This window comes from Podarcis melisellensis (assembly GCF_964234715.1).
Source record: "Podarcis melisellensis genome assembly, chromosome: 10".
NCBI classification, from domain to species: Eukaryota; Metazoa; Chordata; class Lepidosauria; order Squamata; family Lacertidae; genus Podarcis; species Podarcis melisellensis.
Genome location: NC_138542.1, coordinates 56,415,354 through 56,441,817, shown reverse-complemented (window position 1 = coordinate 56,441,817; position 26,464 = coordinate 56,415,354). Strand labels below are relative to the sequence as shown.

The following is a 26,464-nucleotide window of genomic DNA, read 5'->3' as shown; positions in this document are numbered from 1 at the left end:
TTGTAAATACAAACCCTAAATAAGAGTATCTGCATTCATACAGAGGATATACACCACAGTTTTGTCACTGAAATTGATCCTTTCCTCTCTTCCAAAAAGGAGCTATTAACAATGGTGTCTTACTTGTGACTACATCAGTGCAGGATTTCCATTCTCACAATGGTTTCTTCAACATTTCGTTTTCCTTGCACATGTCTTTCTAATGTTGGTATAAGGGTTTTCTTTCTTAAATTGTGTCTTAAGTTATAAATGACACAATCCAGTCCATTAACTTTTAGTAGCTGCTGCTGCCTAACATAGCTTAAGGTTCCAACCCATATCGTCCTCTATGTCACATTTCCTGATGTCACTATTAGGAAATTCATTCTACATATTGTGCTGGCCTCTTGTTGAGTACAGGTAGCCAAATTCTGCAGCTGTTCTCTCAGAGCATCACATGACAGGGCCCATCTATTGTTTTTACAGCTGCATTTGTGTCATATTTTTCCTAATATCTGACAGAATTTTGGAACACTTTTCTTTTAAATGAAGTTCTCCTTAATATTGTTCATCTAGCCAAAGACATTCCCTTAGCTGAACTGATGTAATTGTTTTCTGTCTTGCAGTGTAAAGCCTAAGCAAAATTGTCATGTGCAGCTCTGGGGTGGAACAGAGACAGTAGAAAGTTTTTGGCTGAAGTAGTCAAAATATGAATTGGTGTGTCTTGGAAAATACACAAAGCTAAGGATGTGCAAAGGGTTTACAAAGAGGGTATTTAAATCTGTATATTGTCCTCTGAATTGACAGTGACTATTGATAGTGTAATAAGAAGTGTAATTCTTACTGGTGACTTCTAAATTATTTGATAGCTATAGTGCTGTAAATTCTGCCTTGTCTATTAAATCACAGCAAACAAATGCAGCCCTCTATGTACTAACCTTGAACATTTCTGCTCATTTTAACGTTTTAAGGCAGCACAAATTTAAAGAGGTAGAAAATGCTGAGATACTTGAAATTGTGCGAACTTGGACCTGATGACTTTGTGGTTATGTAAAGTCACAAGGTTAAATCTCAAATGAATTTTCTGCATTTTGCCAAAATATTTCCCCCCATTTTATACAACACAAGCTTCATTTTCTTATACATTTAAAATATATAAAGAATCAATTATCATGGAAATAAATGTTCTGAAAATAAATGTTCATGTTTGGAATAGATGCACTACTTTTCCTTCCTGTTTAGCATTTAATGTTTGAGGCATTACTGTATTTTAATATTTGGTTGGAAGCCACCCAGAGTGGCTGGGGAAGCCCAGCCAGTTGGGCAGGGTATGAATGAATGAATGAATGAATAAATAAATAAATAAATAAAACTTATTCCCCGTAGGAAAAATCCCTGTGGAAGTCTAATACTGCAAACAGAGACAAAAACAGTTTTAAAACAAAAATTAAAATATGTAATGTGAATCAGCTAAGCATAACAGAATATGCACAGCACTGGCATATATCAAATATTAGTTATGAATCAAAAACTGAAATATTAAAATAAGAAATTAATGAAAATACATATAAAACTGGAAATGTTTCTGTCCAAATGATCTTCCTTGGCAGTAGAACAAAATAACACAAAATTCTAACCTGTTCTACTAGCATATTTATTTGTTTGTTTGTTTTTAAAAAGATGATTAAATATTTACACAGTATTCAAGAAAGCAGGACCAAAATCAAATTTGTATAATGCCTAAATGTAGTTAAAGAATACTGTTGAGATGACAAATCCAGAGATGGAGCAGCAAAAGGTTGACCTAAAATGCTAACCCCATCTGAAGTCAAATGGCCCAGTCAAATGGAAAGAACAATAAACTATTCAAAAATCTGGAGCGACTCTGTAAAATATATTCTATTCTTTTAGCAGTGGGCATCAAGAAATAAGTATTCAAGGGTAAAGGTAAAGGAAAGGACCCCTGGATGGTTAAGTCCAGTCAAACTTGGCTATGGGGTGCGGCGCTCATCTTGCTTTCAGGCCAAGGGAGCCAGCGTTTGTCTGCAGACAGCTTCCTGGGTCATGTGGCTAGCATGACTAAACCGCTTCTGGTGCAACAGGACACCATGGCGAGTAGCAGAGTGCACAGAAATGCCATTTACCTTCCCACCACAGTGGTACGTATTTATCTAGTCACTCTGGTATGCTTTCGAACTGCTAGGTTGGCAGGAGGTGGGAGAGAGCAATGGGAGCTCACCCCATCACACGGACTTGAACTGCCATTATTCCAATTGGCAAGCACAAGAGGCTCACTGATTTAGACCACAGTGCCACCGGCCCCCTTATTCATAAGTAAAAAGTCTAAATCAAGGCAAACAGCCTAATCTTTTCAAAAACTACTGCTGAAAAAAATAATGCAGAAAAATGTCTCTCATTACTGATACAGTGTTTAGTACTTTATGAAGAAAGAAAAAAAATACAATTTGTGGGTAAAGGGTAGCAGATACAAAATTCACTCAAATGACCAATGGTAAGATGTTGAAGGACCAGTTAAGAGAAATTCATATAAAACAGGGTTTTATATTTAACTTTTTTACTGTGAAAGAATCCCATGATTCCTCTATGGATGGCCAATTCTGATTAAATATTTTCATAGCCACTTTTTCCACGATAACCTAAAACTTAATGCAGAGCTTTTACTGTGAAAGTTGCCTTCAAGAAAAGGTCTTCGGAGTCAGTGGAAATTGAGACTTGTCTGGCAATCATACTTATGGCCTGTAAAACCACTGGGCAATGTGACTATTAGGTAGCGGACAGAAGGATAAACTAGCAGCCCAATTCCCAAGGCTGTCTTTTAACACACTTTTTTGATGTAGTAGAAGCTGAGATTAATTTGCTCTTGCAACAGGCCATAATTGTAACAAACACATCACAGTCACAACTGGAAATGTTGAATGTTTTGGCAGCTTGCTGTAAAAATGAGAAATCACCAACCTCTTTGAGCATTGGGCTCTCCAATACCATGCATAGTTTCAAATTGCACTGAAGTGCACTCTCCTAAAACTGCATGCAGAAGTTAGACTTATCTAGGTTTTCCAAGTTGCTGCTCCATATTGTAAGAGGAGATAAACCACTCTGAACTCGGCTTCTCATCTTCCTTATATGAGCTAGCAAGGAAGTCCATATGTTTAGTCATGTTCACAGTTGCCTTTTCTCCTTGCAGGTGGCAGCACATGTCCAAAGATCTTCATAACTCCACTGTGCACGACGAGCAGCACAACTAGACTGTATGAGCCAAACATTGGCAATGAGGTGGCTCAGAAAATAAATGGAATCATACCAGAGAAGCCATCTCCACAGCCAGTTTCAATTCCAAAACCACAAGGTCAGTAGCAGCTCATATCTGTGACCAGCTGTTGACTCTCGGAGGCCACCAAGTAAAGTACCTTTACCAAATATGCAGTATTTTGTGGCACAAATAAAATGGCTCACTCACACACACTAACTGATCAGGTTTTGTGAGATTGTAGATGCATTGTGGTGAAAATAGCAAGGGTTGGATACAATTCTTGTCATCATCATTTATTATTATTATTATTATTATTATTATTATTATTATTATTATTATATACCGCCCTATACCCAGAAGTCTCAGGGCGGTTCACAGAATAAAATCCAAATATAAAACCACAAAATAAAAATAAAAACAACTCAATAACGCCCCCCTCAAACTCCCACCACATTTTAAAAGGGCATAGGATGTCAATCAAATCAACCAAAGGCTTGGTTAAAAAGGAATGTTTTTGTCTGGTGCCTAAAGGTGTATAATGAAGGCGCCAGGTGAACTTCCCTAGCGAGAGCATTCCACAGATTGGGAGCCACTGCAGAGATGGTCCGTTCACGTGTTGCCACCCTCTGGACCTCTTGAGGAGGAGGCACATGAAGGAGGGCCTCAGAAGATGATCTCAGGGTCCGTGTAGGTTCACATGCAAAGAGATGGTCCTTGAGGTATTGCGGTCCTGAGCAATTTAAGGCTTTATAGGTCAAAACCAGCACTTTAAATTGGGCCCAGAAACTAATTGGTAGCCAGTGCAGTCAGACCAGGATCGGTGTAATATGCTCAAACCGTCTTGCTCTGGTGAGCTACCTGGCCTCAGAATTCTGCACCAGCTGAAGTTTCTCAACCATCTTCAGATGGCACTGCAGGCCTATTTGCCGTAAAGACAATTCCTCCAGCTTGCTAATTGAGGAAAACTTAGGGCATTTTCTTTATTCCGTATGTTTGTTCAGTCAAAGGTCTGCCCTGAATGGAGTGGGAAATATTCAAAGGGTGTCTTTGCTATTCCAGATCTGTTCTGCCAACAAACAACAGGCCCTGACCTGGTTTTGTAGAGTGTTAGTTGGTACTTGGTTTCTTTCTGAAAAGCAGCTTTAAATCTCTGGTAACCAATGGTATCATTTTATATAACTATTGAGTCCCCACCCAGCATGGGAAAACAAATCCAGGGGAAAAAAAGTGTGCAATGTTTATACTTGCTTTAACTTTTTTTTTAACATTATATTGCTGCTATCTGAAGCAAACAACTACATAAATTTAGCCTGGAAAATGTTAAGTTATTACTATCCAGGGGGGCAAATAGGGCATTAGAAAAGAGCAAGAGTTTTTGGAGCAAGTTTCCTAGTTCTTTACCAGAGTTAAGGCATGGATCCATGGATAAGTGAATGAAGTTCACAGAATGAAAGCTTCTTTTTTTCTTCACTCTGTAGCCAATTGTGCACCTTGAAAATGCCTCACCATGGTTCCCTTCTGAACCATGTGGGATGATATGGATGGGAAGCTGTCCATAGCTGTGTAGGCCTAAGCATCCTATATCACATGTTATCTCCAGAGAGAGGTTTTTAGGGGTGGCGGAGGTAGCTGTAGGCCAACTTAATTTCAGCATTTGTTTAGCCTTTAAAACAAGGCACAGTGTGTGTGTTTACAGTGTTTGCTAAGGTGAAACAACATGTGCATAGAGCTCCGCATGACCTCCAAGTAAGTGACACAGAGTAGTATTTAAGGGTTTTTTGGTCCAAAACTAAATGGTTTGTCTAACCAAATTCCTGGAACAGAGTGCACTTTGATAATCATGTAAACAGAGAAACATTAGGATAGGCAGTCTGCTGTATGTCTATTACTTTGGTGTTTTGGAATACAATGACACAAAATAATGGACTCATGTAGATGCTGAAGCAATGGTCGTCCCAGTCCTGTACTATCTGTTCTAACAATTCTTGGAACAATGGGATAGGATATGTTTAATATTCAGTCAGAATTTTTGTTTAGACAAACAGTGAGTTAGGAGGGACATGACAGAAGTGTATATGATGAAATAGATTAGAAGTTTTCTCTCTCCCATAAAATACTAGAACCTGAAGTCATCTAATGAAGCTGAATGGTACAATGTTCAGGACAGACAAAAGCTATATATATATATATATATATATATATGCAGGTTTTGGTGTCCTCGGGTGTCTTCCCGTGTAAAAGTTGGGGTGTCTAGGCGACGTTTCGACGAGGTCTCACTCGTCATCTTCAGGCTGGTGCTTTCGGCTTCTTGTTACTGGAACAGAGCAGGATCTCAGTGTTTGAGTTCCTATAAATACTGTTGAGGGGGTGTGGTGTATAGCCTCCAATGTTCTGGGCAGAGAGGAAGTTCCCAGGCTAGTGTGCCTTTTCTTCTTTTGTTCCTTAATTACTTGAGGGATATCTTAGTCAAACCATGGTGGCACCTCCGGATGCTGCACCCCCCTGCAATCCCTACACAGATCTGGCTGACACAGGCCACAAAACCACAGCTCGCCCCTATACACGAAGCCAAGCCAGAGCACAACTAAGTGCAGTACAGCCATCTTCTCAGAAAAACTCTTCACAAAGTTCAAGAGGTCAAGACACAAAGACTTTAGCAACTAATCCACACCTAATGACCCACCTAAGTGGTACTCAGGATATCACTCAAGAAATCACTCAAGATATCCCTCAAGTAATTAAGGAACAAAAGAAGAAAAGGCACACTAGCCTGGGAACTTCCTCTCTGCCCAGAACATTGGAGGCTATACACCACACCCCCTCAACAGTATTTATAGGAACTCAAACACTGAGATCCTGCTCTGTTCCAGTAACAAGAAGCCGAAAGCACCAGCCTGAAGATGACGAGTGAGACCTCGTCGAAACGTCGCCTAGACACCCCAACTTTTACACGGGAAGACACCCGAGGACACCAAAACCTGCATTCCTGTACCCGTGAAAATCTACGAAAGCATATATATATATATATATATATATATATCATTGATAAACTATGGAATTTGCTAGCAAATATATAGTGATGATTGAGGGACGTGGGTGGCGCTGTGGTCTAAACCACAGAGCCTAGGGCTTGCTGATCAGAAGGTCGGCGGTTTGAATCCCTGCTCCGGCGGGAAGGTAAACGGTGTTTCCGTGCGCTGCTCTGGTTTACCAGAAGCAGCTTAGTCATGCTGGCTACATGACCCGAAAGCTGTCTGTGGACAAACGCCGGCTCCCTCGGCCTATGGAGCGAGATGAGTGTGCAATCCTAGAGTTGTCAGGGGTACCTTTACCTTTATATAGTGATGAACACTAGTACAGACTGCTTTTAAAAGATCAGGCAGATTACTGGAGTATAAAGCCTTCTGTGGCTATTACTCAAGGATGACTGTCTTCAGATACTAGGTCTAAGACCTCAAAGTTCCTATCACAATATCTCAATTTTAATTCATGAGCTACTGCTGCAATCTGCTCCAATTGTATATTTTGTCTTTATGAACACTGTCATTATTGTGTTATATGAGCTGGTCTTTGACCGTAATAAATTATCTTATCTTGAACTTATCAGTGGTTTCAGGCTGTGAAACAGTTTATTAAATAAAGTAAGTTGTTGGCCACCATGAGAACTGGATACTAGACCAGATGGGCCCTTGGTATAATTCAACAGGGCTGCTCTTAGGTGCTTAATGGAAGGTTGCTTTTAACATTCTTCACTCTGCTCAAGATGCTTTCTGTATGATACAGCTTTGTTATCATTAACAGCATCTAAGCTGCTGCTACTTCCATTCAGACTTATTTCCTAGGATTGTTCTGTGGCCTCCTTGTTTCTCAGCCATGTTGGTGGTTTTGAGTTCTCCTCCAACCCGCTTACGTTTTATCATCTCTCTCAGTTAGCTAGCTGTTCGATTTCATGGCAATTAGCTGATGTTCACTGGCCTAGATCTGCCTGTCATTTCTAGAGAAAACACAGAGTAGAAAACAGCTCAGTCTCTTAACAGCATGCAGGTGGATGTCAAAGCAGATTCGAAGAACACTGACAGATAAAACAGCTATAATGAGCAATTACAACAGTTCAAAGAAAAACAGGGTGGTGATGGCTGTCCCTCCATAATATTTTCTTAAGTTTTCAGAAGACTTCCATTAACATGGGGAGTAGGAGGAGTTGATGGGTCAGTTACAGATGCTTCATTACAGAAAGAAACACTTGGTTTTGATCCTGCTGGGATGCTTGTAGGGAATTGTGATTTTTGTTACAATTATTTTTTAGCATCCTGTGCATTTGCTCTCCATGCTGGACTGATTTTCTTGAGCTATTGTGAGTCATGAGCATGCGCTTGTGTGTGCATACATAAACTTTTTCATGAGCTTACAGGTAACTTGGTCCTCAGAAAATACCCATTTGTTCCAGATTCACAGGTTATAGTTGTACTTTGCAGAGATTGCCACACAAGGCATGTGACTTGACCACCTTTGGCTTGCCAAAGTTTTGAGGTTTTGTTTTTTTTATTTTAACGTTTTGACTCTTTGATTGGGTTTGGAATTCAGGGACCTGGTAGACCACGGTTCAAAACCCCACTGAGCCATGAAGCTTACTGAGTAACCCTGGGCCAATTGCTGCCTCTTAGCCTAACCACCTCACAGGTTTGCTGTTGGGATTAAATGAGGAGGAAGAAAACCATGTATGCCACCTTGCACTCCTTGAAGAAAAGGTGTGATGCAGTAAGTGCAATAAATAAACTGGAGAGAGACAGCGGCTTCAGCTGGGAAATTCCTTTCTTCTTCTGGCAGCTGCGTATGTAGCCTACAAGCTGTATTCCATAACCTCTGATGTGTTGAGAAGCACTATCTCCCCCTGTGTGTGTGAAAGAGAGAGAGGGATAGCAGCAGCATTCGAAATTAGCTGGGTGCCAGTTGTGATTTGCGACAGGCAGCTGGCCTTTTGTGATGAAGTGGAGATATCTGGTTGCCAGGTTTGGCCCCTAACATCTCCATCTGGCTAGCTTGTGTGGCTGCGATGCCACACCACTCAGCTGGTCTGTTGGGCAGCACAGCACCATAAGACATGCCTCTTTTGGTGTTGCTCTGCCTTGCAAATCAGCTAATTCATGTGGCAGCGCGGCACCAAGAGACGTGTGTCTTTTGGTGCCACACTTCCCCACAGACCATTTGCTTCGTAATCTTGCACACACACAAAATGCACCTAGGCATATCATTGTGGTGACTATAGCCTAGATTTAAGGTGCTATTTGGTTCCTAGATTTTATATCTCAGTTTCTAACACTGAGAGACAGACAAACAGAGACTTGTCCATGACTTACTTGGATTGTGGAATATGCTTTGCTTGTTCCTCTCCCTGATTCAGGTTTGAGCCTTGGTGCTTGGGTGTGTGTGTTTAGCTTCAAATCCATGCCCCATCAATGTGTCCATTGGTGGTATTTTCTTCTGTAGTGACTATAGGTTTACATTTATATACCATTTGATTGTAATAAAACCTCAAAGTGGTTTAAAATAAAGGGAGTGGTCTGTTTTGAGTTATTGCTCAGCCCTGGAAAGAGCTTATTATGCTAGAAATTACCTCTGAGCATATGCAGAGTGCTTTTCCTTGCTGTTGAATAAATACTTGGTACTGTATTCATAAAGCCATTATTGAATGTTTAGAGTGTTTTACATATATTATCTCAGTTATCCTTGCAACAGCCCTGTAAGGCCATTATTATAATTCTCATATTGCAAATGTTTGAGAGAATGCAGAGGCTGAGAGGATGGCTTTCCTAAGGTCACCTAGTAAATTGGAAAAGGCTGTAGAGCCTTGTATGCAGAAATTCCCAGGTTCAGTGGACTGGCACCTGCAGCTAGGGCTGGATATATCCTTTGCCCAAAATTCTGGAGTGCCACTGCCAGTCAGTGAGCTAGATAGACCAATCGCCTGGTTTTATGTATGACAGCTTCCTATGTTCCCATTTCATAGCAGAGACGGGCTCTGAGGTGGGGTCTTCTTTATTCACATCGTCTTATGCAAGCCTGTGTACTATGTACAGAAGAAGTTGCTCTCTGGCGAATTTTGGATTGCAGGCCAGGGAGAGTTTTGTATATGGCATTGAGATAATTTTGAAAGAAATTGTTGGACAAGGCACATCTTAGTACAAAGGCAGAGAAGCCAAAGAGGAAAGAGTTGTGGCTCGCAAAAACCTGGAGCTGCTTCAGCTGTAGGAAGTTCCAGAACAGTATCAAATCATCTGTGGGCTTTTTGGGTTAGCCTTGCTGCTGGGCTCATTAGTTATACATCTCTTGAGGAAGTTGTGGAGGCTGGACAGGAGGCAGGTCTTGCTTAAGTACCTAAGAAGATGTTGTGTGTGTGTTTGTGTGTGTGAGAGAGAATAGACAGAGTACAACATTTATTTACATTTACCCCAATTGTACGGGGGTTCTGTTCCTGGCCACCCCATGCATCACTGGGATCCCCCTGTTCCACCCTGTCCCCTTTCAGTGCTGAAAACAGCATGTGTGTCAATGGCAGTGCACGTGCTGATCACGCACAAGTGGGGAGTTGCCTGCATTTATTTATTTTCATATAATTTATATATCACTTGATTATATAAAACAACAAAAACACCCACAAACCGGTTTACAGAAAGAATGAAGCAATAACATTACCAGTAAAAAGAGCTATTAAAAACATTTAAATAATAATTAAAACTAGTGATCAGCTAAAAATGTATTAAAACACATGTAAACCTTCTACATATCTGGGCAGGCACTGAAAAGAGTAGAGTTAAGGCAGGGTGTACAGAGTACAGTTTTTGTGTTTATAATAATAGCAGTGTTTATAATAATAGCAGAGCTTTCCTGAAAATAAAAAAACCGGGAAATCTGGTGGTTTTGGAAAGGGTTTTAAGAATCCCATAGGCCTTTCCGGGAGTCACAGTGTTGAACAGCTTTGATATATGAAATGCCTCCAAATGCAAAATACAGTATAGTATGTTCCTTTTTCTTCACAGTGCCTCCAAAGCCATTACATCTGCAGAATTCACAGTCATCCATTGCCCACCAAACCCCCAGGCATAAAGCTTTACATTCTACGAAGCCAAGAATGGAGGAAGTTACACCTACCTCTTCTTGCGTATCTAAAGAAAAAACTAGTAAAGTGTCTGATCTCATCAGTCATTTTGAAGGAGGCAGGTAAACAAGTTTGTTTCATTTTTATTCAAAAGGGTACAGATTAAAAGAAGCATAAGTGACAGTGAATGAGGAACTGGTGTGTGCTCCACTTTTATAGCATAGATGGATGGTTGTGTTCTAGTGAAATGCAAAATTGGGAAGCTGATACGTTTCTTAAGGCTATATATTATTCCTTTGTCTCTCCTTTATATTGGGCCAACTTGTTCATTCTGCACACCAGGTATCTTCTTGCTAGTCAAATAAATGGGTCTATATATTGGTTATGGATGTCAAAGGCTTGCATTCCGTTCCTTTAGATAGGGCAGTCTAACTCTCTTACAGTCTTTCTCCACGCTATCCATCTGTCACTCACTCTGATTCCGTCCGCCATGCCACCACACTTGGCTGCTATCACTCATGCTTCTGCTCCATTAAACACTCACACTCGAACAGTTATCCAGATTTGATTTCCCATGACAATGAGGATTGATTATTATATAAACAACACGGTTTCAGTTATGGCGCCCATAACCATATTTAAAATACCAGAACAGTTACCAATATTTGTGAAGAGGGATTTCACAACTTAGATGTGGGTTACGTTCTGGGGATTGCGCCTAAAGCCAAAATTGTGTATAGTCAAAACACATTGGGTACAGTGGAAGGTGTCTTTCTCCCTGGATGCCCGCCCCCTTTATATATAATTTTTTGTCAAGCTCGTAAAGCTGAATGCGCACAAGTTAAATGTGCATCAGTTGTGTGTTTACTGTACAGTAGTACCTCGGTTTAAGAACAGCCCTGTTTACGAACGATTCGGTTTACGAACTCCGCAAAACCGGAAGTGGTGTCCCAGTTTGTGAACTTTACCTCGGTCTAAGAATGTAAGCTGAACGGTGGAAGGGCACCAGCAGCAGGAGGCCTCATTAGGGCAAGTGCGCCTTGGCTTAAGAACAGTTTCGGTTTAAGAACGGACTTCCGGAACGGATTAAGTTCGTAAACCGAGGTACCACTGTATATTATTATAGAAAGATTCAGAAACAGGATGCAGTACGATTTGTATCGGATTGTAAATCTTAGTTTGTAAACTAGTGTAAAAAAAAGTATTCAAAAAGTAACTATAACAGAATTGCTTTTATAATATACTACTTCAATAACCCAGAATAGACTTTTAAATTTTACTGGGAATCCACTCCCAGGCACCAGTTCTTAAAGTTACAGTCCTTAAAACTAGTGTGAATATGAGTCATTCGGACCAGTATCCTCCCAATAGGACCAGTAGCCCTTTGGACCCTTAGCTTCTAAGCCATTTTATCCCCAGCCAGCTTGCTTAGACAGCTGGTTGAGGATAAAAAGGTGACATGCCTTGCCTGCAGCATCTAATCTTCCCAGGTGGTCTCCCATCCAGGTACTGGCTTGCTTGGAGCAGAATGGCTGCAGGTACCAGCAACTGTGCCTTATGCATGCCACACACAAAAAAGCTGGCTGTGAGAAGATGGTGGACCTGTGGAGCTGGGCTCTGTTCTGAAGTATGGAGTGTTGCTAGGTTATGCTAAAAAAAGAAGAGAGGTAGATTATGCACCTTGGTGGATAATCTTTAAGTGGATGCACCAGGTGCTAAAAATGAACCAAGGAAGAAAGCAAAGCATAGAAGTGTTCAGGGAGCTGCCAAAGTACACAGCAAAAACATTTCATTTTTTAAAAAATCCAGCTGAAGCGGTATGTTGAAGGAGGAAAAATGAGAGGTAAGCGTGGGCTTTTATGCGAGGTGGTAGGATTTCAAGGAAGAGAGCTGCAGTGAGGGAGTGAGCCCAGGTGCAAGGAGAGGGAACATGGCTGGTGTGGGAAGAGATAACACTCAAAATACTTTGGTGGAAAGGGGAAATGTGATCCTTTCACAATGATCACTTTAAAATGGTTTACATATTCGAAAAAGTGGGGAATAGAACATCAGTGATGCATACACTCTCACTCTGAACAATCGCAATGGAATAAATAAAGTGGAGTTTGGAGGAATGGTGAAGACACATGCCAAAGGAAAATAACAAAGCTTGGGCAAACATTAGGGCAAAGGTTGGGGCATTGCTACATTGGCAGTTTGTGTAATGTAGGGCTAGGAAACTTCAGTGCTCCAGGTGCTGTTGAACTCCAACTCCCATCAGTCCCAGCTATCATGGCCAGTGATCAGGGTTGATGTGAGTTGTAGTTGAGCAGCATCTGCTTCTCTAACCCTGAATTTGAAAGAGTAGAATTTATGATGTTTGTTCTGTAACTATCGTCTCCCTTCACCCCACTTCTGACCCTGATGAAAAAATACAGAATAACAATGTAAGGTAAACAAACACTTATATGGGGAGAGGCCAGTGCACAGCGGAAGAGCACACACTTTGTATGCAGAAGGTTCAAGGTTCAGTCCTCGTCCTCTCCCATTAAAAGGGTTAGGTAACAGGTGCTGGGAAAGACATCGGCTTGAGACTTTGGAGAGTCATTGCCTGACAGAGTAAACAATGCAAGGCTTTGTGTTCTTTTTCAATGTGTTCATAATACTCCATAGAGAAAAATCCAAGAAAAATAATTCAGTGTTTCAGCAAGATCTATTGATATTTGTTTAATGTAGGTAGCAAGGAAACGTTGAAGTATACGGTGGGAAGAAGTGCAGTAAGGCTGCATTTCATGTCGAAGAATGTTGTGTTTTTAAAAGTCATATTTTTGTGTGATGTAGCAAAGTAGAGGGTGGGATGATGCTTGGCTTCATTCCCAATATCATTTTCTCCAACCTGAGCTCTGATATGAGGAATCAGTTAGCTGGGAGAAGAGCAGTGGATGCAGGAAAAGTTCAGATTCTCTCACCTTTACCTTTATTAGTTGTAGAAATCCCTGCCACTTTGTGTTTGCTTTGGCTGCACCCAGTCTTAAAAAACGCATGTGATGTAAGCCTTAGTAAGCAGCAAACAGCACTGAGTGTAGTATGTTGACTTCAATGGGGTTTAGCCACAAGTTTTACCAAGCAAGTCCTAAGTAAGCGTGAATAGGATTGTAGCCATTCTTGGCAGTGGCGTAGCGTGGGTTGTCAGCACCCGGGGCAAGGCAAGAAATTTGCACCCCTAACCCGTGGATTTGAGCCCCCTAACCCGTGGATTTGCGCCCCCTAACCCTAACCCCCAGATGTTGCGCCCGGTGCGGCCGGCCCCCCCTGCACCCCCCACGCTACGCCACTGATTCTTGGTCTCTGAAACAATGCTCACCATTCTCTCTGCAAATTTTTGACTCAACTTTGTTTAACATTGCTCTACTGATACTGCTTTTTTGTTTTTTGCAAAGAGGATAGGAAGGATCTTCTATTCACATAAATTGTTCATGTAATATGAATTAGTTTTCGCTGTCTTTTATTCTCTTTAGCCCATCCATTCCTAGTGAGCTGAAGAAAGAATCCTCTGTTCTAAATGTTGCTAAATCTCAAGGAAAGCATGGGCCAGCACCAGCACCTCAGCCAAAATTCCTCACCCAACACCCACTACAGAAGCAGGGATATAGTACAGATCACTCTCAGGATGTACAGAATCGCACAGCCAATGGAGAAGTAGCACAGAACCAGTTGGACTGCAGGGACAGCACATTGCCGGTTCATAATGCGAGTAGGGCCATTCAAAATGCATCATTTGACAGCAGCTTGGTAAATGGAGAACGAGAGAACATTAGTACAGACGCATTGCAAACTACAGCAGCCTGCAAAGGGCAAACAATCAATAGCTGTTGCCAGACTCCAAGTGTGAACACGTTATTTCCATCGGGAAAAGAAAGTGTAGAAATGATTACCAATACAAAGAACAAGCAGATTGAGGAGCACAATAAGCAAGACTCGCATGTGGAGACAAAGGTAAGGCAAGCAGTTTATAAAGAAATGTAGGCTATAAAAACAAAATGTACCTTCTGCATTATTGAAATATATAGGCCTCTGAAGGCCATACAGACCATTTGTATTTGCATTCAAATCTGATAGCTGTATCCCTAATGCTTTTTAGACCACTCTTCAGCTTGAACAGTATATCAAAGGAATGAAGAAATTCAACAATACACTTAATTAGACTGCCTTCAAACGACTGAAATTTTAAGTATCTTCCCCTTTTTAACATAGATACAATATACACACACCAACACAAAATCTATGTATCTTTTGCCAGTTTGATCACATTCCATTTATACAAGGCAAAAGCTGTGAAGGAATCAATATTGTAGATGTAGAGGCAATACCAGTGGTAACTCTTGGATATGGAAGCTGTTGAGGGAGATTGCCTGGAGGGCTTTCCTGCAAAGGAAGGTTCTGGCTCTGAACATCGACTTCCTGATTGTGTGGACACTTCAGTCTACACAGTGTGGTCTCGGACACTGAAGGGCTTTTTCATTTAGCAGAATAGCTGGAACAGTTCTTTTCCTCTTTATGAGTGTCCTCATTAGTAAAACGAGCCAAATGCCAACGATTTCAGGAAGGACATCCCAGTTATGAAAAGGGTGTTGACAGTAATTTACAGGAAAAGGCAGAGACAACAGGGTGGTGGTACAAGAACATACAGGAAGTAAATTGGCACACACCTGGAGAAGGTAACGGAAGGAAGCCGTTCAGTATGAGCCTTCTCACCTTCTGGATGATGAACTAATGTTATGATATGTGGCCTTTACATGTTGTAACACCCCAGTGGGAGCAGTTTTTCTGTGGGTTATTGCCATAGTTCAGCTGTAACATTTCGTTTAATAGACTGTGACCTTATGGACAGGGTCATTCCTATGGGTCCTTTCGCTGGAATTCTCAGCGCACTGGGAAATGACACACCCATGGTCTCCCTCAGAGGGGCTACAATGGGTATAGGGCACCCAACAGACGTAAGCAGCAAGGAGTGTTTGGACATTCTGTAATACAAAAAGAGTAAAGCAGAAGAATGGCAGCTGCTGTGATATTCATTATTCCATGCTGTGATATCCTGCTGTGATTTGTAAGGTAAAGGGACCCCTGACCATTAGGTCCAGTCGTGACCGACTCTGGGGTTGCGGCGCTCATCTGGCTTTATTGGCCAAGGGAGCCGGCATACAGCTTCCGGGTCATGTGGCCAGCATGACTAAGCCGCTTCTGGCAAACCAGAGCAGCACACGGAAACGCCGTTTACCTTCCCACCAGAGCGGTACCTATTTATCTACTTGCACTTTGACGTGCTTTCGAACTGCTAGGTTGGCAGGAGCAGGGACTGAGCAACGGGAGCTCACCCCGTCGCGGGGATTCGAACCGCCGACCTTCTGATCAGCAAGTCCTAGGCTCTGTGGTTTAACCCACAGCGCCACCCGCATTCCACTGTGATTTGTACAGAGTTTTTTTTAAAAAAAATCATAATAAGGTGGGCTTCTCCTTGGAGTTGAACATTCCCTAATCCTGGTCAGCACTCTTGAGTTCCTTGCCAGTTGCAGATCAATCAAATCCAGATTTCAAAATGGACTAGAAACATAGGGAAGAGTGCTTTGGAAAGAACTAGAACCTCAGGATTTTTTTTGGGGGGGGAATGCAGCCCTGCAGTGTCTGGACTCTTCCTAGGCAGCATCTCTCACTGGCTGGCTTCACTCCCTTATTGTGTTTTTTCCTGCCTGAAATGTATCCCCGGTGACCCCTCTTCCAGTGTTCTGCATATAGAATCCATGCTCCCTGTTTTTGTTTAGTGAAATGCCAGGACTAATTTTAGACTTAATGTTCTGCTTTCACTTGATTGTTCCCTTTTTAAAAGTTTCCTTACACAACAAGCCATTATTTTTAAGGCACTATTAGAATTAGGGAGAGTTCAGAGAATACTGTTTTTCCTATAGACCACCTCACAATTAAAGTATTACATAACTTGTGTAGAAAGAAAGAAAAAACAGAATTCATGACTTTTAGATATCCTACCCTTCTACCATGGGTAGAACAGGCTTATGCTGCTAAGTGCAGTGTTATTTAAACCTATGTGCTCTGGAATCTCATAATCTTATTCAACTGGCTAGTTTCCTTGCACAGCAGAGTACATACATACGTACGTACATACTGTAATTTTATTTGTATGCCATCTTTCCATAGTTAAACCCATGTTCAAGGCTGTTTACAACATGAAAAAATACATAATTACAAACATAACAAAAGAAGTCATATAAAACATAGAAAAAAATCACAACCGAATTAAACAATTTCCACATGACTCATAATAAGATCTAAAATAAAGATACAAAAAGTTAATATCGGAAACAGAAGCAACACCCCCCCAAAAACACACACACACACTTAAACAATTCCCCAACCCAAGAATCTGTTCAGCAGCCTCTGTTAGTCAGGACCCAACCCTCCCAGGCCAGGTGGGGAAAGGCCTGCAGGGCAGGAAGCAGGCCTTCCTGGATTCACAGGCAAAGACCATGTGTGCTGAGCCCCTAAGGAAGGGCTGGACTCCAAGATGTTGTGCCACAACTACATTAGCCAAAGCTACGCTGGCCAGTGGATTGTGGGAGCTGTAGTCTAGCAACATCTGTAAGGCCATTGATTAGCCACTCCTGTCTTAATGCTTGAAAGCAGGATACAGCAGCACACCCAACGTTGCATCTAATGTGCTTGAAAGAAAAAGTATTCATAGAAAGTGCAATAATTAGAAGAATTTTGAAGGCTCCTCATGCCTGGTTAATATCTAAGCCAATGCAGCTGTCTTTAGTTTACCAATGTGGAGGCAGAGGTTCTTGGTTTCTCGCACTTTGGTCCTCCCAATTTTCTACGACTTGAATTGGGTGAAGGGGGAGAGAACCCTTGTTTGATAAATGCAAAAGCTGCAACTGCAGCAAAAATTCAGTAATTATATTGCAATTTCTTCATTCTGAAAATTGTCTGCATTTCCAGGAGACAAATGAACAGAAATGTTACAATATTGCCAATGAGCTTTTGCACACAGAAAGAGCTTATGTCTGCCGACTTGCTCTCTTGGATCAGGTAAGAGTGGGATTTCTTTCTTTCTTTCTTTCTTTCTTTCTTTCTTTCTTTCTTTCTTTCTTTCTTTCTTTCTTTCTTTCTTTCTTTCTTTCATGCTGTTTCTAGCTAATATAAGAGGAAACTCTTATATTAGCATGGGAAACCTGCTTTGACCACTAAATCAACTTATTAAATCAACCAGTGGATAGCTTCAAAATAATCTTTGCATGTTTGTTTGCTTGCTTGTAGTTGTAGTTCCATCCTTTGTCTTTATGGATTTGCATGTATCTCCTACCGTCACACACATATTCTACACAATTTCTTTCTGTGTATCTTCTTCTCTTGCCCGCAGACCATGGTAACTGGGACTGCAGCAGTGATGTAGGAACATAGGAGTCAGATCACGAGTCCATCTCGTTCAGTATTGCCCCCAGCGACTGGTAGTGGCTCTCTAGCATTTCAGATAGGTAACATTTCCAGACCTCCCTGGAGATGAACATGGGATCATTGCATGCAGAACGAATGCTCCTCCATTGAGCTATGGCCCTTCTCTACCCCACTATCTTTTAGCAATCTCAGAAAGCACCACCAACACCTTTAGAAAATCCTGAACCTATTGCTATGTTTTAGATCTATTGCCATTAAGACATGCAAAATCAATTCTTTCCTTTGCTCAATAAAGGCTTGGTTCTTCGCCCACCCTGCAGTTTGGCCAGGAAAAGTATATGGCATTGGTCACTACTTGACATTTACAAATTACAAATAAAAAAAAATCCATTTAAATTATGACTAATGACTTAATTGAAATGACTAGGAATTACTCATACCTCTGTTGGAATTATGGACTCTGTGGAGGTGGCACAGAAAAATATTCTGTTTGCCATGTAAATGTCACACAACCCACGAGCTCTGATTCTGCTCTTCTGATTCAGTGTACTGTACTGGGTCCCCCCTCCAATATTGCAATAAAACACTTCTGTTCCCAATGCCTCCACATTTTTCATCATATATTGCCTGTCTGCTGAGAACGTTCCTAATCTTCACTCACTGCATGGTTAATTTACCTCCCTTTCATTGGATCATAGCTTCAGCTTTGTTCAAAGAGGCCCATTTTTCTTATTGGCTTATCCTGAATTTCCCATTTGAATATGAAACGGAGGAAGCTCAGTCTACATAGCTACCTTTCTTGGAGCAGAAGCTTGACACCTCTTATTAGCTTTGAATTGCTTGCTGCTCAGGTTCTGTTGACTGCTAACATCTTACTACATCTGTTGGCTGCACTAATGCATGCGCAACTGCCTTCAGTTTTCTGAGAAACGACTTTGCTAACAAGTTAAGCAAATAATATGATTAAAAGGTGTGGGAAGCAAACAGACCTTCAATTAAAATTCATGCTAGAATCCTACAGCCAAAGATTCAGCTGGCAGGTTCAAGTCAGCATAATGAGCCTTACCCCCTCAAGCCCTTTGCCCCTTGGCAGCAGAAAGGGAGAAACAAATCAGATGCAGCGGACTGCCTAGAATCTTAACTAGTAAAATGTTGACTTGAGGATCATTCTGTTTGCTTCATTTTGCTGTGCTTTTTTTTGCAAGGAAGTGTGGTTAATGGCAAGATAGTTTGGTGGTATTATGAAAGAGGAAGGAGGTCGTTATAATAAATGGACATTTTTAATTAGCTGCAAATTGGCTGAAGACTTTTGATTGCCTTGTGCCTGCTTTATTTGCCCAGGAATGCTTGTTTTGTGGCTGACTCTCTTTCCCCTTCTTATCCATTGCAGGAGTTTTATTGTAAATTGATGGATGAAGCTAACAGGGGCTCATTTCCTGCTGAAGTTGTTAATAAAATATTTTCCAATATTTCATCCATTAATCAGTTTCACAGTCAATTCTTGCTGCCAGAGCTTGAGAAAAGAATGCAAGAATGGTAAGCAGTGCAGATTATTGGGAGATAGTACTTTGTGAAAGACCATGTGAATGTTATCTGTGCCTGTAGGAGGTTCTAGGATTCTATTATAAATTGGCAAGTTGTTTTTGTAGTATTGGGATCCATAATAGTCTTGAAATGTCAGAGAACACAGAATGATTCCCCATGAGATGTCCAGAAATGTATAAGGCAGGCATAGGCAAACTTGGCCCTCCAGATGTTTTGGGACTACAATTCCCATCATCCCTGACCACTTGTCCTATTAGCTAGGGATGATGGGCGTTGTAGTCCCAAAACAGCTGGAGGGCCAAGTTTGCCTATGCCAGGTATAAGATATATTTAACTTCTTCCTTTAAACAGGTATTTTAAATACACAACCACACTTAACATTTATTCAAAAATACTGGGTGTCACAAGCCAGAGGAGCATCAAGAGAGATGAACCATGCATGTATGTAGAAAACTGGCAGCTATACATGATCTATTCTAAGTAATACAGTTCCAGCTTTTGCAGCCTGCCTTGGGAGGGAAACAATATTTTCCTTTCTCATTGTTTGTCAACTCTGAAAGTGAAAGTTCCAGTACTGGAATAAATTATTGGAGGAGGATTTTATATTAATAGGTGAGCTGCAGTGTTTATTTGGTAGGGTTATTAGAGGTGCTTCACTCATGTTTTTTTCTTAGGGTTACTTGTCGAAGCTGTGAGTTAGAGACATAATTTGTTTGTTTAGTTTATGGAATTCTCTTTTTTTTAAAAAAAATCAATCACAAGATAGTAATCAAGCAGAATACAGTGGTACCTCGGGTTACATACACTTCAGGTTACATACATTTCAGGTTACAGACTCCTCTAACCCAGAAATAGTACCTCGGGTTAAGAACTTTGCTTCAGGATGAGAACAGAAATCTTGCTCCGGTGGCGCAGCTGCAGCAGCGGGAGGCCCCATTAGCTAAAATGGTGCTTCAGGTTAAGAACAGTTTCAGGTTAAGAATGGGCCTCCGGAACGAATTAAGTACTTAACCCGCGGCACCACTGTATACCAAAAGATACATATTTGACAGAATTGAGGTGCCCATAGTACATATTGTCCGACCTCCCATGTTTATCTCTATAACTGCTTTCTTTTGCCTGTCCAGGGACACAAACCCCAGGATCAGTGACATCCTACAGAAGCTAGCTCCTTTCCTCAAAATGTATGGGGAGTATGTGAAGAATTTTGACAACGCAATGGAATTAGTGAAAACGTGGACTGAGCGATCACCTGTCTTCAAATGTATTATTCAAGAAATTCAGGTAGTGTGTGCGCGTTAGTATGTGTGACATGCTAAATTTCTTGGCAGTCAAGATTGTGACTGCGGCACTTCTGTTTTATTGCTTGATAATAGTGTATTGGGTGAACAAAACGGGTGCTTTGAGGGCACATGGAGTTCCAGATGTGAGAGGCTTGCACTCTTACCCTTTTATTTATATGAGTTATCCATGCATGTAATGGTGAACTTTCGTACCCGAGAGAGAGCAACCTGTCAGTGGATAATGAGCATGTGCTTACCTGTGTGATATTCCATGTGTGAATTGGCTTGTTTAAGGAAATAGTATTATGCCATTTGGTTTACTCTGCTTGTCTCTTATACCTACATGGTGTACCAAATAAGTATTTATATTGAAATACTTATCATGTATTTGTCGTATACAACTTCATAGTTGTATATGAAGTTGAGAGGAGGGAGAAGGAGCGTACCTCTGGCTTGTATCTGTGTGTGCTGATAGAGGTGTCCGAAATTCAGTACATATCTATTCAGCATTTTATCCTTTGAACTTTAGGAAACAAATGGGGAATGTCAGAAAGCTTTTTACATTTGTCTGGTAAACGACTGACTTTCGTTTTTCTGGATAAAAGAGGACATTTACAATGCCTTGCTGGTAAAACAATATGAAATAACGCCAACAAGTGTACCTTATGGTCAGTTTTCAACCCATTCACTCTTATTTCTGTAACATTCATCTTAACACCAACATATAATCACAGTTTTTGATGAGTGGTCTTATTATCTGGCTTCACATTCCTGTAATCAAAGTGCAATTATCTGACATTCTTCCAAGGGTCAGCTAATGTCTCAGCAATAGTTCTCTGTTGAAGAATATTTTGCAGTTGTTTGATTTGAATCTAGCCTCTCATCCTGCCCCATGGCAAAGACAGTCAGGTTTGAGGTAGTAAACTAGTCTGGGGCAGCACAATGCAAGTTTGTATACACACACACGACACGGACGGACTTCAGAAAGCATAGTATTCTTTTTCTCGAAGAATGAGAAAATTATATCACACTTCCCTCAGCCCATCATACACATGGAGCTGGGACTGGTGTGAAAGAGAAGAAAACCTGGAATTTCTGTTACACAAGCTGGATGCTTCAATTGCATATCACCCAATGTTTGAATTCTGTTATCAAAACTATATTTTAAAACTAGGTTTATATGACTATGTTTTCTTTTGATATTCCTTTGGGTTTAGAATAGATAACAAAGAGTGGGAAGTATAAAGTCTGTTTACAGATAGTATAAATGTTTTAAATTATTTAATGAAAGCAACACATTTAGCTGAGGATTTCATTTAATAACCAACTTTCTGAATTATTAAATAAAATCCCTGGATGACATGTATTGCTTTCATTTGCCAATATCACTAAGAGAGTGTTACTGAAATAAAGTATTTTTAAGGGATGCAGAGTGCAAGAGATGCATTTCTGGACCCTCCGTTTCAATACATGTATGTTGTCTTTTTAGAAGCAGAAAGTCTGTGGAAATCTCACCTTGCAACATCACATGCTAGAACCAGTGCAGCGCATTCCAAGATACGAGATGCTTCTGAAGGACTATCTAAGAAAATTGCCTCAAGACTCTCTAGACTGGAAGGATGCTGAAAGTAAATACATTTGTGTGGGTTATATATTCAGCATCACACAGTAAATCTGTAAAAGGGGGGGATGGACCATTAATATTTCAGAACTATCCCAAGAAAAGGAAACAATGAACAGCACTTCACAAGAAGCAATTTGTTTAAATACTATATTATTTATTTACTAAATTTATTATATCCCCTTTGTTCAGACTTTCTGGACAAATGAAAATATGCTGTGTTTTCAGAATTTCCTTTCTGAAAAGGAGTGCAGATTCTGAACACACAAACAACAAAATTCAAAGCTGATTAGCAAGAGATTTGGGACAGACAAAAGGAATTAATCCTTGACGCAGCACATAATTAATTTGTAGAATTTGGTGCCACAAGATGCGGTGGTGGCCTCTAGTTTAGAGGACTTAAAACGAGATTAGGAAAATTGATGGAGTGCAAATCTCTCACTGGCTACTAGTCTTCATGGCACCAGGTTCCGAGGCAGCATGCCACTCCATAGCCTTTACTGGCAAATGGCAACAGGAGAGGGTTCGCTTCCCAAAGGAATCTGGTTCTTTACTGTAGAACAGTGGTGGCCAAACTTGGCCCTCCAGCTGTTTTGGGACCACAGTTCCCATCATCCCTGACCACTGGTCCTGTTAGCTAGGGATGATGGGAGTTGTAGTCCAACAACAGCTGGAGGGCCAAGTTTGGCCACCACTGCTGTAGAAAATAGGATGTTGAAGTAGATCAAGGGTCCCTGATCTGTTTGGGCATGGGGGCGCATTTGGAAATGCAATAAATGCAAAATACCCATTTCACAGAAGGCAAACTAGAGGTGCTCAGGACCCCACCACCGCTATGCAAGCAACGGGGGCAGGGGTGGGGATAACATACACCTCAAGCAAAGCCTTTTACTGGGTTCTAGATATTTCTTTAGTTGTGGGAAGATGAGCAAAGATGTCATTCTCATAAGGATTTTGTTTTGAGGTGGCTAGAGGGGCAGATAGCAATTTGAACTGATTGTTAGTTTGTAGTTTCTAGTCCTAAAGCACTGTTCCACCCAGAACTTATTTCATACGCTTCATTCCAACAAAAGATATATTACCAAACCTGTGTCTGTGTCTAAGGTACCTATATCAACTTCACAAAGTCTTTTTTTTTTTTACTTCTCCAAGTTTTGACTTTATTTACTTTAAGTTCATATAAGTCTAAGGAAACTTATTGGACTGAGGGCACAATCCTATACATGTCTACTCATAAGTAAGTCTCATTGAGTTCTGTGGGACTTGCTCCCAGTAAGTATGTAAAGGATTACAGCTTGAATCTTGTAATTCATTATAATTTGGCAATAAAAAAGTGAAACATGCAAGTTAGCATTTGAAGTTTATGTAACATAGTAATAGTAATTAACCTTTGGGGGGGTGTCATTTTTCTCTTATAGAATCCTTGGAAATAATATCTACAGCAGCAAGTCACTCTAATAGCGCCATCCGAAAAATGGTGAGTGACTTCTGTGAGATTTTTTCCTTTGCATAATCCACATCAGGAGATAAAGCAGGCAATTTGGTGGGTGTCTAAGTAGGAAAGGTTGCAATTAAGCCTTTTATATTAGCTTTTTCCAAAGTCTCATGCAATCATTTTAAGGTAACTTAAATGGAAAGGTAGGGCTGTATCATGCTTGGAAAAACCCTTATTCAATTATATGTATTAGATTCTGATTAAATCTGCATGAATAAATGCAGTTTTGGGGAAAGTACATTCCTCACCTTAAAGCAAGGAATGTGTATGTTTCACAGCAGGTATTATATCATAAGATGTAATTTACAATGCGGGATACTTCTAAGATGACAGTAGCTTTTAATATTTTCAAAAGCACTGCCAATTAATTGCAGTCACAGTTTTAGTCATTAGTTTTTAAAAATGCATTGTTCTAATAAATTAGTGGCTAAATATTGCAGCTCTGTTATCAAGCAATTCAAGTGTTCTACTGCATGAAGCTTGTTACATTTATCTCCTACCTTTCATCCAAGGAGCTCAGAGCAGCATACATGGTCCTCCCCTTCCCATTTTATCCTCACAATATCCCTGTGAGATAAGTTAGACCAGGGGTCAGCTAACTTTTTCAGCAGGGGGCCAGTCCACTGTCCCTCAGACCTGGTGGGGGGCCGGACTATATTTTGAAAAAATAAAATAAAAAATGAACAAATTCCTATGCCCCACAAATTACCAAGAGATGAATTTTAAATAAAAGGACACATTCTACTCATGTAAAAACACGCTGATTCCTGGACCATCCACGGGCCAGATTGAGAAGGCTATTGGGCTGGATCCGGCCCCCGGGCCTTAGTTTGCCTACCCATGAGTTAGACTGAGAAAAAATGATTGACTGAAGGTCATTGAGCTTGTATGGCTGAGTTGGTGAATTTGAACCTAGATTCCCAGCCCATCTTAGCTGGATGCTCCTATCACTACACCACGCTTGCTCCCAAGTTCCTTTCTTTTCCATTCATTGAATATAGTATCTTTTGAGGATGTTTATTGATGGGATTTTTCTCTTAGCAAGCATATATGTACAAATATTTTATTGGGAAAGTCATTTTGTTGCAAGAGATGTTCATAATTGCAAGCCGTTTCCTAATTTTTATTGTAGCAATGCCACCAATCATTTTCATAGAGGACAGTTCTTGCTAAAACAGTTGCATGTTTTTGTTCTTAACGATTTAACCTTTCTCATTAAAAAAATTCACAAGTGGCGTGCACTAACGGTTGTCGCATTTTGTTTTGATGGAAAAGGAAAACTTAAAGAAGTTGTTGGAGGTTTATGAAATGTTAGGAGAAGAAGAAGACATTGTCAATCCTTCAAATGAACTCATAAAAGAAGGACAAATACTTAAACTTGCTGCTCGTAATACATCTGCCCAAGAAAGATACCTTTTCTTAGTGAGTATTTCTTTCTCACACCCCACTTAATTTTAGCCTGTGCATAACATTTCTAAATCTGATCTTTTGGCGGATCTTCTATTTTGTTGGTTTGGTGCAGACATAATACTGGCTCTCTGAAAAAAAATATGCTTGCAAACTGGCATGCCTTCATCTTGTACAAATTCCCTTCTCTTATCACTTTATTTGTCTTAACCATTGTGTAGTGTTGCATCTGACTTAATGTTAATGAGGTTCCCTCTTAACCACTTCTAGCAAACTTCAAAACTATGAGTAAGCATAACAATGGCTTGTGTTGGTGCAATTGTAGCATTAAACCATTATTAAGTCTGAAAACACAAGGATTGAATTATTTCGGGGAAAGGAGCCTCCCAATTTGCAGACTGGATTGATGGGAGTATTTCTGCTGCCTCAGCGAATTTGGCTGAGGAAGCACAATACATTTATTATTTTTTACCTTGCTGGTGAAGCTCAAGCACCTTCTGTTACTGCTAGCAACACTTTTCCACTGAATAAATGGGCAGTTTCCCCCCCTCTCCCTTGTAAACTGGGAGGTGCATTTTTACATATTTTTTTCTGGCCCTCCTCCTCCTAATGGCATATTTATTAATTCCACTCAAGCAGGTATGAAGGATATGCATGTTTAAAGCCTGCATGAGGAAAAAACTTCACTTATACTCCATTTAAGCTTTAGATGACACAGATGTGGATTAAACCATCAAAGTGATCCTGGAGAATCCTTATGTATTCTTAATCTGCCCTCAGCCTAATCCATAATGAATCCTTCCTTGAAAGCCATTTTATAGTATACTCAAGAGATAAAAAGAGAGAGCTTCAAGTCAGTGTAACTGAATCCCAGGCCCCTTACATACACCAACCCACTAAAGTAATTTATCTATGAAATGTCCTTTCAGTGAGCTGCTGGTTTGTTTGATCATTAATAACCGAATATGTTAATAGTTTTAATTCCAGCAAGCAAGCATAATTCTGAGGCCTGTTTTATATGTTAATCCATGCAACATGAAGAAAATCTGAAATGTGAGGAATAGCCCTCTCTTTCCCCCCAGTGTCAATGTAGTTGTCAAAAAGTCATCCGTTTTGGGAAGTTCAAGTCGACACAGAATATTACCCTCTATTAAAATACATGCCAGCTACTTAATAAACTAGTGCTCGCAACCTGCATTCGTTGCAGCATTGGTTTTAAGAAGCATGTGGAACGGTAGGGTACAAATAAACTGGCTTTTCTTTTGAACCCTTGGAAGTAGTTAGATTTCATTACCAATGGTTTCAACAATACATATGAAGG

The 26,464-nt window shown here is 40.5% G+C and overlaps 1 protein-coding gene across 5 annotated transcripts in view; it reads left to right on the top strand.

The window, feature by feature from the left end:
* Positions 1-26,464, top strand: part of FGD4 (FYVE, RhoGEF and PH domain containing 4) — a 73,598-nt gene that overhangs the window by 29,893 nt on the left and 17,241 nt on the right. For 4 of the 5 annotated variants that reach the window (XM_081926916.1, XM_081926917.1, XM_081926915.1 and 1 more), the window contains exons 2-10: positions 3,185-3,346; positions 10,288-10,468; positions 13,844-14,321; positions 17,337-17,426; positions 19,183-19,328; positions 20,465-20,621; positions 22,110-22,248; positions 23,660-23,718; positions 25,012-25,158. In XM_081926916.1, coding sequence (XP_081783042.1) covers positions 3,185-3,346; positions 10,288-10,468; positions 13,844-14,321; positions 17,337-17,426; positions 19,183-19,328; positions 20,465-20,621; positions 22,110-22,248; positions 23,660-23,718; positions 25,012-25,158 — 1,559 coding nt within the window. The remainder of the gene's footprint in view (positions 1-3,184; positions 3,347-10,287; positions 10,469-13,843; positions 14,322-17,336; positions 17,427-19,182; positions 19,329-20,464; positions 20,622-22,109; positions 22,249-23,659; positions 23,719-25,011; positions 25,159-26,464) is intronic. The other variant, XM_081926918.1, reaches the window with a different exon arrangement.